This window comes from Physcomitrium patens, chromosome 12 (genome assembly GCF_059467195.1).
Source record: "Physcomitrium patens ecotype Gransden chromosome 12, ASM5946719v1, whole genome shotgun sequence".
NCBI classification, from domain to species: domain Eukaryota; kingdom Viridiplantae; phylum Streptophyta; class Bryopsida; order Funariales; family Funariaceae; genus Physcomitrium; species Physcomitrium patens.
Genome location: NC_143421.1, coordinates 6,789,229 through 6,802,276, shown reverse-complemented (window position 1 = coordinate 6,802,276; position 13,048 = coordinate 6,789,229). Strand labels below are relative to the sequence as shown.

Below are 13,048 nucleotides of genomic sequence, written 5' to 3'. Positions count from 1 at the left end.
CATATCGTGGGCACAACGTGCACAAAACAGAGACAATTTACTGAAAAACCACCGATGTAAACCAAAACGCACAAAGAGCAGAGGTGGAAGGGGGTGAAGCAAACGATTGCAACACACAAACACAGACGAGTTCTGATTGGCTTGTGAGCATGAGGTGGACAAGGCATGCACACAGATTTGGAAGGGAAGCAAATGGGGTAATCAGCCTTGAGGGGTGGTGGGTGTGTTGAAGTGGGCACAGATTCCATATTCCGCGGTGGTGGCATTGATTCCAGATTCCAGACGGGGCAAAGAAAGGAAATAAACAGAAGAAAGGGAAAGGAAAGAAAAGAAAAGAAAAAGAAGAAGAGAAATATAAAGGGCGCCAATTATAGGGTGCCTTTCTGGGCGAGAAGGGCAGGCGGTCATCGGTCAACGCAGGGGAACACAAAAACAGCGAGCAGCGAGGAAGAGGCGACGAAGGCGACACAGGGATGACGACGACGACGAGAAGGAGGACGCAGAAGAAGAAGAGCGGCGGGGGGGGGTGGTCGTGGACTCCCTAAGGAAGGAAGGAAGAGGAAGCTGCCACATGAAAACCAAAGCTTCTTTCCTCCTCCATGAAGAATGGAACAGACTCTCTCTGCAGGAAAAACTCAACCCCACTCGCTCGCTCCCTCACTCACTCACTCACTCACTCACTCTGTCTGCTGTTTCTCATTCGTGTCCCACGCTCTCTTGCTCTTGTTCTCGCTCTCGCTCTCACTCGTCGTCGCTACGCCTGCCCTTCCCCCTCCCCCTCCCGTGTCTATCCCGCAATCCTTAGCGCTTCCTCCCTTCTCGCCACACCCCCTCTTTTTCTTTCTCTTTCTCTCTCTACTTCCTGCTTCCGCTCTTCCGTTTCTTCTCATCTGCTCTCTTCCCTCTTCGATGCCATGCTGCTTGCCCGCGTCTTTTCGGTTGGAAGTGAAGAATGATGCCGCAGTTTGGGGTTTGAGGCTGGTTTCGGTGGTGGCTGCTTAGTATTCAAGGATGATTGTGGGTGATGCCGCCAGGGGATGGTTTCTTTCGAGGAAGAGGGGAGGTGTAGATCGGTGCAGGGTTATGCAGCAAGAATATATTCGATTTGGGCCGCGTGATGCAATGCTTGAGGATAGGTAGAACACGAAGCGGGGGATGTGACCTTTGATTGCGTGCAGGAGCGGGTGACGTTCTGATGGGCGAGGACGGAGGAATTGCAGAGTGCGCGGAGTGGAAGGAATAATCGGCGCGGATATTGGGAGTTGGCAACCCTAAGAGAGGTTGAAGCGGCAATTTGTGTGGGTGATGACGAAGCAGTGACGGCACGAAGATGGTGCATGCGCGGTGCGCATGCAAATGACACAGATCATCGGAGGAGCAGCTGATGACATGTCCAACAAGCGGCGGCGCAATGTCAATGTGGCGGTGGACGATCAGGAGCAGCAGCAGGCTGTTGTATATAAGAAAGCCAGGATAACATCGTCGCCGACATCGTCGGCGGCGTCCACTTGTGGTGCACCGGCGGTGCCGGCTACAGAATCAGGTGTTGAAAGTGACGCGGGTCGCGATGCGCATTGGACAAGTCTTCCAGATGAAACCGTGCTTGGGTTGTTTAATCTGCTGAACCACAGGGACAGGGCGAGCCTTGCGTCCGTGTGCAAGGGATGGCAGGTGCTGGGGAGCTCGCCATCGCTGTGGAATTCGCTGGATCTTCGGTCGCACTCGTTGAATTCGGAGATGGTGTCTGCGCTGGCAGGACGATGCTCGAATTTGGAGGCGCTGAAGTTCCGCAGAGGTGCCTCTGCGAGCTCAATTGTGGGGTTGCAGGCGAAGGGGCTTAGGGAGCTGAGCGGCGATTGCTGCAGCCAGCTGTCGGATGCAACCCTGTCCATGGTGGTCGCCCGGCATGCGAACCTGGAGAGCTTGCTGCTGGGTTCGGATTGCGAGAGAGTGACGAGCGAGGCATTGAAGGTGATTGCAGTGTGTTGTCCGAAATTGCGACGGCTGTGCGTGTCGGGCGTCCTAAAAGTGGAGAGAGACGCCATCCAGGCGTTGTTCCAGCATTGCAAGGGTCTGACGGAGCTGGGGTTCCTGGACAGTCACACCATCGACGAAGGGGCGTTCGGGGGTGCGAGCAGCCTGCGATTTTTGTCGGTAGCGGGATGCAGGTGTATAGTGTGGAGCACGGCGGCGCATTGGTGGAGCAAATTGCCGAACCTGGCAGGGCTGGATGTTTCGCGGACAGATATCACTCCGACTGCGCTGATGCAGGTCCTGGCAGGGCCCGAGCTGAGGGTGGTTTGCGCTCTGAACTGCCCTGTTCTGGAGGAGGGCAGCAACCCCGTGACACTGCCGTCGTCGAAGAAGACGGTGGTGCTGGCTCGGTTCACGGATGTGATGGAAGGGTTGGATGCTTTGCTGAGCCCGAGCAATTGGAAGGAGGAGGCAGGCTCGTGCGCGAGGTCGAGGTGCGGCGGGCGCGCGCGCGCGGATTCGGAAGTGGCGAAGTGGACGGAGTGGATGTTGTCGCATGCGGTTTTGAAGATCGCGGAGTGCAATGCACCGAGTCTGCTGAAGCAGGGGATCGCGATGATGCTTCGACTGGTTCAAAGCGCGCAGGAGGATGTACAGGAGAGGGCTGCGTCGGCTTTGGCGACGTTTGTAGTGGTGGACGACGAGAACGCGACTGTAGATTCTGCGCGGGCGGAAGCTGTGATGAACGGGGGCGGGATCGCGCTGCTGTTGGGGCTGGCGAAGTCTTGCCGCGAGGGGGTGCAGTCGGAAGCTGCGAAGGTAGGGGGGTTGGTGGGGAATGTAGTGGAGTGTGAGTGTGCACAAGGCAGGCGTGTGCGCAGGAAGGATTGTAGGGTAGCGGGGGTATTGCGTGAGTTGTGGAGCGTGGGGTGGAGCAGGGTCGGGGGAGAGCAGGTGGACGACGATGGTGGTATTTGCGGAATGGGTTGATGTTTGTGGGAGTGTGGGTCGCATGCGGGCACAGTGCGTGTGGGGTGCAGAAGCTGTGGGGAGTTGGACTGACTGGTAGCTGTTGGGTTGGTTGGTGCAGGCCATCGCAAATTTGTCCGTGAACACGGAGGTTGCGAAAAGGGTTGCTTTGGAAGGGGGCATCAGTATCCTGGCTGGTTTGGCGAGGTCCCGGAACCGGTGGGTTGCTGAGGAGGCGGCGGGGGGTTTATGGAATCTGTCGGTGGGAGAGGAGCACAAGGTGAGGCGCTGTGGTTGGCAATTGCGATGAAGTGTTTTGCTGCGAATTGGTGGTGTGAGCGCGTCGGTGTGGACATTGTAGAGCGAGGGGTGAGGAAGGCAGGTGGTGTGGGAGGTCGGGGTTGTGGAAGGGACAGGGCGCGGCACGGATGTTGAGGTTGGGAACAGTGTAGAGTTGGAAAAGAGGAACGTGTTTGTGCGAGTCGGTGAGGAAAGCGGAGGGTGGAGAGTGTAGTGAGGAGCCAGGGGTTAGGGGGTGGGAGATGGATGGTCGGGTTGGTTGTCATGGTAATGGTCATGGTAGCGCACTGACAAATGAGGGCGTGAATGCAAACAGGGTGCGATAGCTGGCGCAGGCGCAATCGAAGCACTGGTGGGATTGGCATTCAAGTGGCCCGCCGGAGGGGAGGGTGTCCTGGTGAGCACGTGCATCGCCCAGTAGCTTTAGTGTTGTGGCATGATCCGCACAGCTAGGTTTGACGTTGGGAGTGGTTGACGGGTGGTTGCTGTGATGGTTGGCATTTGGGTGTTGGGATCTTGTTGGAAATGAATGGTGTGGTGCGGCGAGAGGAAGAAGGGATGCGTGAGGCTACTACGTTTGGTGTGTGGCATGGGGTGGTGCGAGGTGTGTTGGAAAGGCTGGTGGTGGGCATTGGTGTTGGTTTGAGGGTGGGTTGTGATGAGCATGTAGATGAGAGAGTGCAGCGGCGAAAGCGGAAGCGGGGTTGGGATGCGGTTGGGATTGACGTTGAGCATTTTGTTTCCGGATAGCAGGAGAGAGCAGCAGGTGCGTTGGCCAACCTAGCAGCCGATGACAAGTGCAGCATGGAAGTCGCAGTGGCGGGGGGTGTGCGGGCTCTGGTGAGGCTGGCGCGGTTTTGTAACCACGAAGGCGTGCAAGAGCAGGTACGAGGCAACGGGAAGCTGAGAGCAGCGGTTGGTAAAGGGGGATGGGGTTTGGAAGGCTGAGGTTGGGTCGTGATGAGGGGGTAGCGGAGTGAGAAACACACACATGGGGTTTGGAATGAGTGGCAGGGGCGCAGAGTGGAAGGAGGGGTTGGAGGTTTGCGAGGTTAAGTGGTGCAGGACATGGTTGAGTTGGCAGAGAAGAAGTGATTGAGACAGTGGCGTTGCGGTGAAGGTGTTGCGTGGGGATGGATTTGGTTAGCGTGATTAGCATTGAGGATTAATGAGGGCGTGACGATAGTGAGGGTTGCGCGTAAGTGGAGAGTGCATTGTGTGGGTCCTGGAGGCGTTTGGGGCGTGAGTGGAGTGTTTGCACGATCGGTGGAGCCGGTTTTAGGTGCAGCGTTGGCGAAGAGCATGCGGAATGGGAGAGGAGGTGACGAGTTGCGAGGTGTGACTGGTGTTTTGGAACTGTGTTTGATAGGCAGCACGCGCGTTGGCGAATCTTGCGGCTCATGGAGACAGCAACGGTAACAACGCTGCTGTAGGGCGGGAGGAAGGCGCGCTGGAAGCTCTGGTGCAGCTGACTTGCTCAAATCATGAAGGTGTCAGGTATGCGGATTTGTTGGGGTGGTGGACAGCAGGGAGGTGTTTTTGTTGTGCAGGGGTGATGTGAAGGGTTGAGGGTAGAGATGGGCCGGTGTTCTAAGAGTGTTTTGGGCGTCCCCTTGGACGGCGCTTGCAGACAAGAAGCAGCGGGAGCATTGTGGAATCTGTCGTTCGACGACAGAAACCGAGAAGCTATTGCAGCGGCTGGTGGCGTGGAGGCACTGGTGAGTGAGAGTGGACACGAACCGTGGGCGTAGGAAGAGATACGAAAGGGGCGTTCTGGGGGCAGAGGTGAATGGGGGTGATTCGAGAGCGTGGCCGGGGGGTTGAGCAGAGCTGGAGGTGAAGATGAAGGATGCAGGCTTAGTGCGGACATGTAGAGTGATGGGGGGCTGCATGACAGTTGAGCGTGGGGTGGTTGTGGAGGGTAGGATCGGGGTGCGTTGATGTTGAGATCGGGTTGGGGGGCAGTCGTGTGGCGAGTTGTGCGAGGTTTTGCGAGGCGTGAACAGGCTGTGTTGAGGCAAGGGCGCACGGTGGTGTGGTGTGGAGCAGAGTGGGGGTGGCATTGGGTGCATGACGATGGTGTGGTGGTTGTGCAGGTGGCTTTGGCTCAAGGGTGTAGCAGCGGATCTCAAGGTCTGCAAGAGAGGGCTGCGGGTGCATTATGGGGGCTGTCTGTGTCGGAGGCGAACAGGTGAGGGCATTGAGCGCGATGGGAGGTGGTGTTGTTGGCGGAAGCGTTGGGCGTGGGTTGAAGGTCGCAGGGGTAGAGTCGTCGGGGATGGAGCGGATTGTGTGAAGTATTGCGCGGAGTGAGAGTCGATGGGTTGGATTTGGCGATTATGGGGATTTTGGTTGCGTAGCAGAGGTTGGAGGTGGGTGACGGGGTGTGGTGCGATGACCGTGTGTCTGACGTGTGTGTGTGTGTGTGTGTGTGTGTTGGGAACTTGCGTGGTGGCGCAGCATTGCTATCGGGCGCGAAGGCGGAGTGGCTCCACTGATCACCCTGGCGCACTCTGATTTTGAGGTGAGTTGTGGGATGAGTTGCAGGGTTTTGGGGGACGAGGTTTTGGGTTTGGTTAGCGCAGCGTGCATGTCATGTGAGTGACACGGTTAGACGCGAGTGGTTGGGGTGTGATGGTGGAGGCTGGGTGGTGGTGGCATACAAAGTGCAAAGTGCAGGGAGGCGAGAGCTGGATGCATGGGTGAGTGGGAGGAATGGGGTGTAGTGGAAATGGAAAGGGGGCGTGGTGTGGAGCCATGGTTGGGAGATGGTTGTACGTGGCGGGGCATTGGTGGTGGTATCGGTGTGGTGGGACGATGATGGGCGTTTAGGAGGTGGGTTTCTGAAGTTTCCGGCGATGGGAGTGCAGGACGTACATGAAACAGCGGTGGGAGCGTTGTGGAACCTGGTTTTCAATCCTGGCAACGCACTGCGGATGGTGGAAGAGGAGGGAGTCCCGGCGCTGGTGCATTTGTGCTCGTCGTCGAGATCTAAGATGGCGCGGTTTATGGCAGCTCTGGCTCTGGCGTACATGTTCGATGGCAGGTAAAGCGGTGGCGTGTGGGTGTGTGAGGGTGCGGTCGTAGGACGTGGGGGTGGTGAGATGACGTGAGACGGGGAGGAGGAAGTTCGTAGGCGTTGGATAGGTGCGGTGAGGGAGAGTCGGGTGAAGTGGAGCAGTGGGGAGTGGGTGACGTGGTTTTGGAGAACCGGAAGATATGGAAGAAGGGCGCGGTTAGGAATGAGGAGATTGCTGTTGCGTTGTTGGGACGAGGTTGGGGCGGGGGTGAGAAGTGGAGGGGGTTGAGGTGCGTAGGAGCGCGCGTTTGTGTGCATGATTTGAAGTGGTTGGGCGGCGTTTGGAGCGGTTGAGTGGGTGTGGCAAAGCAGTGAGTGGGAGTGATGGAGAGTGAACGTGATCGGAGTGGTTGACGTCATAGTTGGGCTCCTCTGACGCAGGATGGATGAGGTTGCAGTTGGATTGTCGAGTGTGGAGAACAACGGGAGGACAGTGAGCTTGGAGGCAGCAAGGAAACTGGCGTTGCGAAACATCGATGCGTTCGTGCAAACGTTTTTTGATCCGCAGTCTTTGACAGCTGCTGCGTCATCGTGGGCCGGTGCGACGTTGAACCAGGTCGCGGAGACCGCCACAATCCAAGAAGCCGGGCATCTGAGATGCAGGTAGGCGATGCGTACGTAGGGCGTGAATGTGTGGATGGTACAGAATTAGATGCAACGGATTTGGATGCATGGGCAGCGGAAGCAACGTGGGCGCGTGGTAAGGAATGGACGCGAGTGGGTGTGGGCATGACAGGCGGTCGGGGTGATGGGACAGTGGCGGTGATGAGGTAGCGGATAGTGAAGGGCGGTGTGGAGTGCGGTGCGTGGAGTGTTGTTTGTATGGACGAGGCTAAGAGCGTGCGGGTGGGTTGGTTGCAGTGTAGCCGAGCTCGGGCGGTTTGTGGCCATGTTGAGGAACGGACATGCAGTTTTGCGATCGTGTGCGGCATTCGCTCTTCTGCAGGTAAGCAGTGTGAGTGAGCATGAAGAGGACAAAGCGGTGGTGAGGGACGCGAGGTGGGTGTGATGGTAGGGTTGTTATTGATTCGCCGGTGGAGTGATGTGCGTGAGAGAGAGGAAGTGTTGGAGCGAGGTTGGAGGTTGGTTTTGGCGTGATGGATTGGGATGTGGTTGCGTGTCACAGTTCACGATGCCTGGAGGCAGGCATGCGCTGCACCACGCAGTTCTGCTGCAGAAGGTTGGTGCGAGTCGGGTTCTGCGGACTGTGGCTGCAGCAGCGACGGCAGCAATGCAGGCCAAAGTGTTCGCCCGAGTGGTTCTTCGAAACCTGGAGCATCATCAGGCGGAGAGCAACACGGTGGTGGCACTGTCGTAAGAGGTTGGGATGAGGTGGAAGAAGCGGGGTAGCACACGAGGGGGTCGAGTTGGTGTGAAGTAAATTTGAAAAGTGCATGCCATTGGAGGATTCTTTCTTTTTAATCTTTCTTTTTTAAAATGTTTTCTTTTTTCCTTTTTTTTTGGGTGAGGTAGTCCTTGGTTTGCAGGATAGGTTTGTCACGATTGAAAGCTAAAAGACGAATGTAGGAGAGAAGTGGCGGTCCGCAATGCAGGTTGAAAACCGCATTGGTGTGAAACCGCATTCATGGTGTGATGAAAGAGCACTGAGAGTTTGTTGTGCAGCTTGGTTGTATGCCACAGTCACACGAGTATTTGAGTAATTCACAAGGCCACGTTAATTGTAGTCGGGCATGGTTGTTGGAGTGGGACTCCGGTGGATGCATTTCGGTTTTGGTTCTAGTTTTTTACGCAGCTTGGTTAGAATACTAATTTCCCAAAGTAGATAGCTAATGAGATTTCATCCTATTTGTTACCGTGTTTTTTTTTCTGGATTATTTTGCTAGCGAATGTAGACTGTTGCACCCTTGCGAATTCTTGTAGCGATTATATTATTCACTCTTTCACTGAATTAGCTGTTTTTTCATTGTTTCTTGTATATCTGCCATTTTAAGGATTTATTAGTTTCAAGTTCATATCATTTGCACAAGCAAATAAATGAACAACCTAAATGGACAATCTAAATACACCACTGATGCAATATCCCCAATTGTTGATATAAACACATGTTGCTAGTGAGTCAGCAAACAAAATGATCTTTTTGACCATCAACACAACCTCATTCTTAAGATATGCTTATCAAAATAAACTACTACACAAAGTTACAAAGTTACATTATAAAGCCTCCCACAACAAAATCTACAAGCAAGGTCAAAGAGAAAAACTAAAAATCCATGTTCTATTCTTTTCGACAACAACATGAGAAAAGCAAAAAATTTATTCCAAGTAGTAGTGTTTTTGTCCCCCTAGAGGTTACATTGGGTCTATTTGTTTCTTGTGTTGGCTATAGTGGAGAGGCAATTGAATTGGTGGTTTGTTGTATCACTTTGTAATAACTTGCAATACTTTGAGTGGTCATAAGATCCATATGGTAATAGAAGCCATCTCAATTGTAGGGGCTTCCTCACGCACCCATAAAGATAATTACAAAAGAAATAATTATAAATATTCTACCTAGAATTCTTTATTGAAGAAAAGAAGTCTAAAAGCTACAAACACTTAGCATCAGCAAGGATTGTATTCTAAGAGAAGTGTGGAGAAAGTTATCTCTTACTTCCAACACCTTTTACTTATAGATGGAGTTTACATCCCAAGTACATAGACTTCATCTAGAGTCACCTTCATCCTTTTAACTAGATCTAGATTCATCTTAACCTAATTGCCACCTTAAAACCCTAACTGTCACCATAGTAACTTCTTTTAATCCTTGGGTGCCTTTTGACTATTAGCAACTTATTATGCTTAATCTTTATGTGGTGGTAACTAAGTAAGAACTTGTTGATCTTCAACACTCCCACTTTACTAATTTTCAAAAGGTTTTTAATCCTAATCTCTGAATCAAGTGATGATGTCTATTTTTCACTAATGCCTTTGTAAGCACATCAACAAGCATGTCATTTGTAGCAAAATACTTCATACCTATTATTCCATCTTGAATCATCTCTCATATGAAATGATGTTGAATATCAATGTGTTTGGTCCTTGAGTGGTGTTTTGGATTCTTGGCAAATGCAAGATATCTTTGATTGTCACACATAATTAGAATTGCTTCTAATTGCACTAGACCAATGTCTTCTAAGAATTGCCTTATCCAACACGCTTCCATTGCACAATGACTTGCTGCCATGTACTCTGCTTCCATCGTTGATCTTGCAATGGTAGATTGTCTCTTGTAATTCCATGAAATGACTCCCACTCCAATGAAGAAGACATATCCCATTGTGGATCTTCTATCATTTGCATCTCCAGTCCAATCCGCATCACAATAACCTTGCAAATCAATGTTCTTACCACCAAGGCAAAATTTGAAGTCTTTTGTACTTTTAAGTACCTCAATATCCTTTTTACTATTGTCCAATGCATTGGACTAGCTTTAGACATGTGTTGGCTTACAACACTTATCGCATATGCAAGATCCACTCTTGTGGCCACCATTGCATACATGAGTGAGCCTACTGCTACTTTGTATGGAACACTTTGTATCTCACCTTCAACTTCTACAAATTCCTCATCCGTGAGCTTCATCAACTTCAAATTTGCCTCCAAGGGTGTTCCAATGGGCTTGCACTCCTCCATGTTGAATCGTTTCAACACTTCTTCAATGTACTTGATTTGGCTCATTGTAATGGTCTTGTTACCACGATCTCTTACAAATTCCACTCCCAAGCAGTAGTGCAATTCTTCCAAATCACTCATCTCATATTCCTTCTCTAATTTGGCCTTCATCCAATCCATCTTTTCCATATTGTTAGCCAAGATGATCAAATCATCAACATAAAGGATTAAAGTCAGCAAAAACTCTCTAGTTTGCATCACATACAATGAATGATCAGCCTCATTCCTCACAAACCCTTCATTGATAAAAAAAAAAAAAAAAAAGGTGTCAATTTGTTGGTACCATACCCTTGGTGATTGTTTCAATCCATATAAGGATTTCTTCAATTTGCACACAAGATGTTCTTTGCTTTTTTGTATAAATTCTTGAGGTTGGTCCATGTAGATGTCTTCTTATAATTCTCCATTCAAAAAGGCCGTCTTTACATCCATTTGGTGTATTTCCAAATCCATTGCTGCACCAATTGCTACAATGGTCCTAATGGTGGTGAATTTGGCAACGGGTGCATAAGTCTCATTAAAATCAATTCCAACAACTTGTGAATATCCTTTAGCAATTAGTCTTGCCTTGTGCCTCACCATCACATCCATTGCATCTCTTTTAGTCCTAAACATCCACTTACAACCAACACTAGATCGATTTGTTGGAAGAGGTACCAATTTCCATGTACCATTGTCCATAAGAAATTGGTATTCTTCTTCCATAGCCTTCTCCCACTTGATTGCATCTTCACACTTCATAGCATCACACAAAGACAATGGATCAACAAGAAGAACAACATTTGCATGTTCTTCACTTACTTGAGGGAAGATGTGATCCTTCTACCATTCGCCACGTCGCCTTCTTTCTCTCAAAAGATATCTCCTTTCACTTATAGAAGAATATTCACCTTGTTGCACTCTATGTTCTTTTTCAACCTTCTTCTCTCTTAAACCTTGTCGTTTCTCACTCAATGGTTGATACTCTTTATCATTATCATCATTCCAATCTCCAACATCTTCATTTCTTTCATTGTTGGTCTTAGCAATTGTAGGAGCCTTCATCTTTTCAACCTTCTTTGGCTTTTCATCTTCATCATCTTCATTATCTTCATCTTCTTGTTTTTTTGCTGAATTCAAAGATGTATCCACAAACACACCATTACTCCCACTTGGACACATCTCCAAGTGCTCACAAGCACTCTTATGCTCCAAAAACTTAGCATCACAACTATTGGTGATCTTCTTGGTTTCCAAGCACATTAGCCTATATGCCTTAGTACCTTCACAACAATCAAGAAATATACACTTTGTACCTTTTGCATCAAGTTTGGACCTCATACAATCTAGTATTTTTTTATATGCAATGCACCCAAAGGTCCTGATATGAGAAATGCAAAGTTGTCTCTCACTCCAAGCTTCTTGTGGTGTCATTGATGCAAGGGCAATTGTTGGATATCTATTTCTTGTGTACATTGCATTCACCATAGCTTTCGTCCAAAACTTATAGCTAAGGTTTTGACTCTTGGATTAAGCTTTCGTCCAAAACTTGGCTATGACTCTTGGATGAAAGTTGTCGTGAATCCAATGTACACATGAAATACGTGTCCAACAATTGCTCTTGCATCAATGACACCACAAGAAGCTTGGAGTGAGAGACAACTTTGCATTTTCCATATCAGGACCTTTGGGTGCATTGCATATAAAAAAATACTAGATTGTATGAGGTCCAAACTTGATGCAAAAGGTACAAAGTGTATATTTCTTGATTGTTGTGAAGGTACTAAGGCATATAGGCTAATGTGCTTGGAAACCAAGAAGATCACCAATAGTTGTGATGCTAAGTTTTTGGAGCATAAGAGTGCTTGTGAGCACTTGGAGATGTGTCCAAGTGGGAGTAATGGTGTGTTTGTGGATACATCTTTGAATTCAGCAAAAAAACAAGAAGATGAAGATAATGAAGATGATGAAGATGAAAAGCCAAAGAAGGTTGAAAAGATGAAGGCTCCTACAATTGCTAAGACCAACAATGAAAGAAATGAAGATGTTGGAGATTGGAATGATGATAATGATAAAGAGTATCAACCATTGAGTGAGAAACGACAAGGTTTAAGAGAGAAGAAGGTTGAAAAAGAACATAGAGTGCAACAAGGTGAATATTCTTCTATAAGTGAAAGGAGATATCTTTTGAGAGAAAGAAGGCGACGTGGCGAATGGTAGAAGGATCACATCTTCCCTCAAGTAAGTGAAGAACATGCAAATGTTGTTCTTCTTGTTGATCCATTGTCTTTGTATGATGCTATGAAGTGTGAAGATGCAATCAAGTGGGAGAAGGCTATGGAAGAAGAATACCAATTTCTTATGGACAATGGTACATGGAAATTGGTACCTCTTCCAACAAATCGATCTAGTGTTGGTTGTAAGTGGATGTTTAGGACTAAAAGAGATGCAATGGATGTGATGGTGAGGCACAAGGCAAGACTAATTGCTAAAGGATATTCACAAGTTGTTGGAATTGATTTTAATGAGACTTATGCACCCGTTGCCAAATTCACCACCATTAGGACCATTGTAGCAATTGGTGCAGCAATGGATTTGGAAATACACCAAATGGATGTAAAGACGGCCTTTTTGAATGGAGAATTATAAGAAGACATCTACATGGACCAACCTCAAGAATTTATACAAAAAAGCAAAGAACATCTTGTGTGCAAATTGAAGAAATCCTTATATGGATTGAAACAATCACCAAGGGTATGGTACCAACAAATTGACACCTTTTTTTTTTTTTTTTTTATCAATGAAGGGTTTGTGAGGAATGAGGCTGATCATTCATTGTATGTGATGCAAACTAGAGAGTTTTTGCTGACTTTAATCCTTTATGTTGATGATTTGATCATCTTGGCTAACAATATGGAAAAGATGGATTGGATGAAGGCCAAATTAGAGAAGGAATATGAGATGAGTGATTTGGAAGAATTGCACTACTGCTTGGGAGTGGAATTTGTAAGAGATCGTGGTAACAAGACCATTACAATGAGCCAAATCAAGTACATTGAAGAAGTGTTGAAACGA

General features: G+C 49.0%; 1 protein-coding gene across 4 annotated transcripts; it reads left to right on the top strand.

Moving 5' to 3' along the window:
• Positions 1-660: 660 nt before the first annotated feature.
• LOC112289657 (protein ARABIDILLO 1) lies at positions 661-8,006 on the top strand. 4 transcript variants are annotated; one of them, XR_016505755.1, is made up of 12 exons: positions 661-2,793; positions 3,065-3,223; positions 3,560-3,640; positions 3,997-4,128; positions 4,613-4,740; positions 4,874-4,961; positions 5,340-5,434; positions 5,704-5,767; positions 6,114-6,289; positions 6,721-6,925; positions 7,184-7,268; positions 7,449-8,006. XR_016505755.1 is itself a non-coding variant. In XM_024535041.3 (12 exons), exons 1-12 carry the CDS (start codon positions 1,351-1,353, stop codon positions 7,638-7,640), a joined length of 2,865 nt encoding a protein of 954 aa, XP_024390809.1. In that variant the 5' UTR covers positions 661-1,350; the 3' UTR covers positions 7,641-8,006. The 4 variants fall into 4 exon arrangements, 2 of the variants coding, with proteins under 2 accessions (XP_024390809.1, XP_024390808.1); XR_002971940.3 differs by having other exon boundaries at positions 3,994-4,128; XM_024535041.3 differs by having other exon boundaries at positions 6,704-6,925.
• The last annotated feature ends 5,042 nt before the right edge of the window (positions 8,007-13,048 follow it).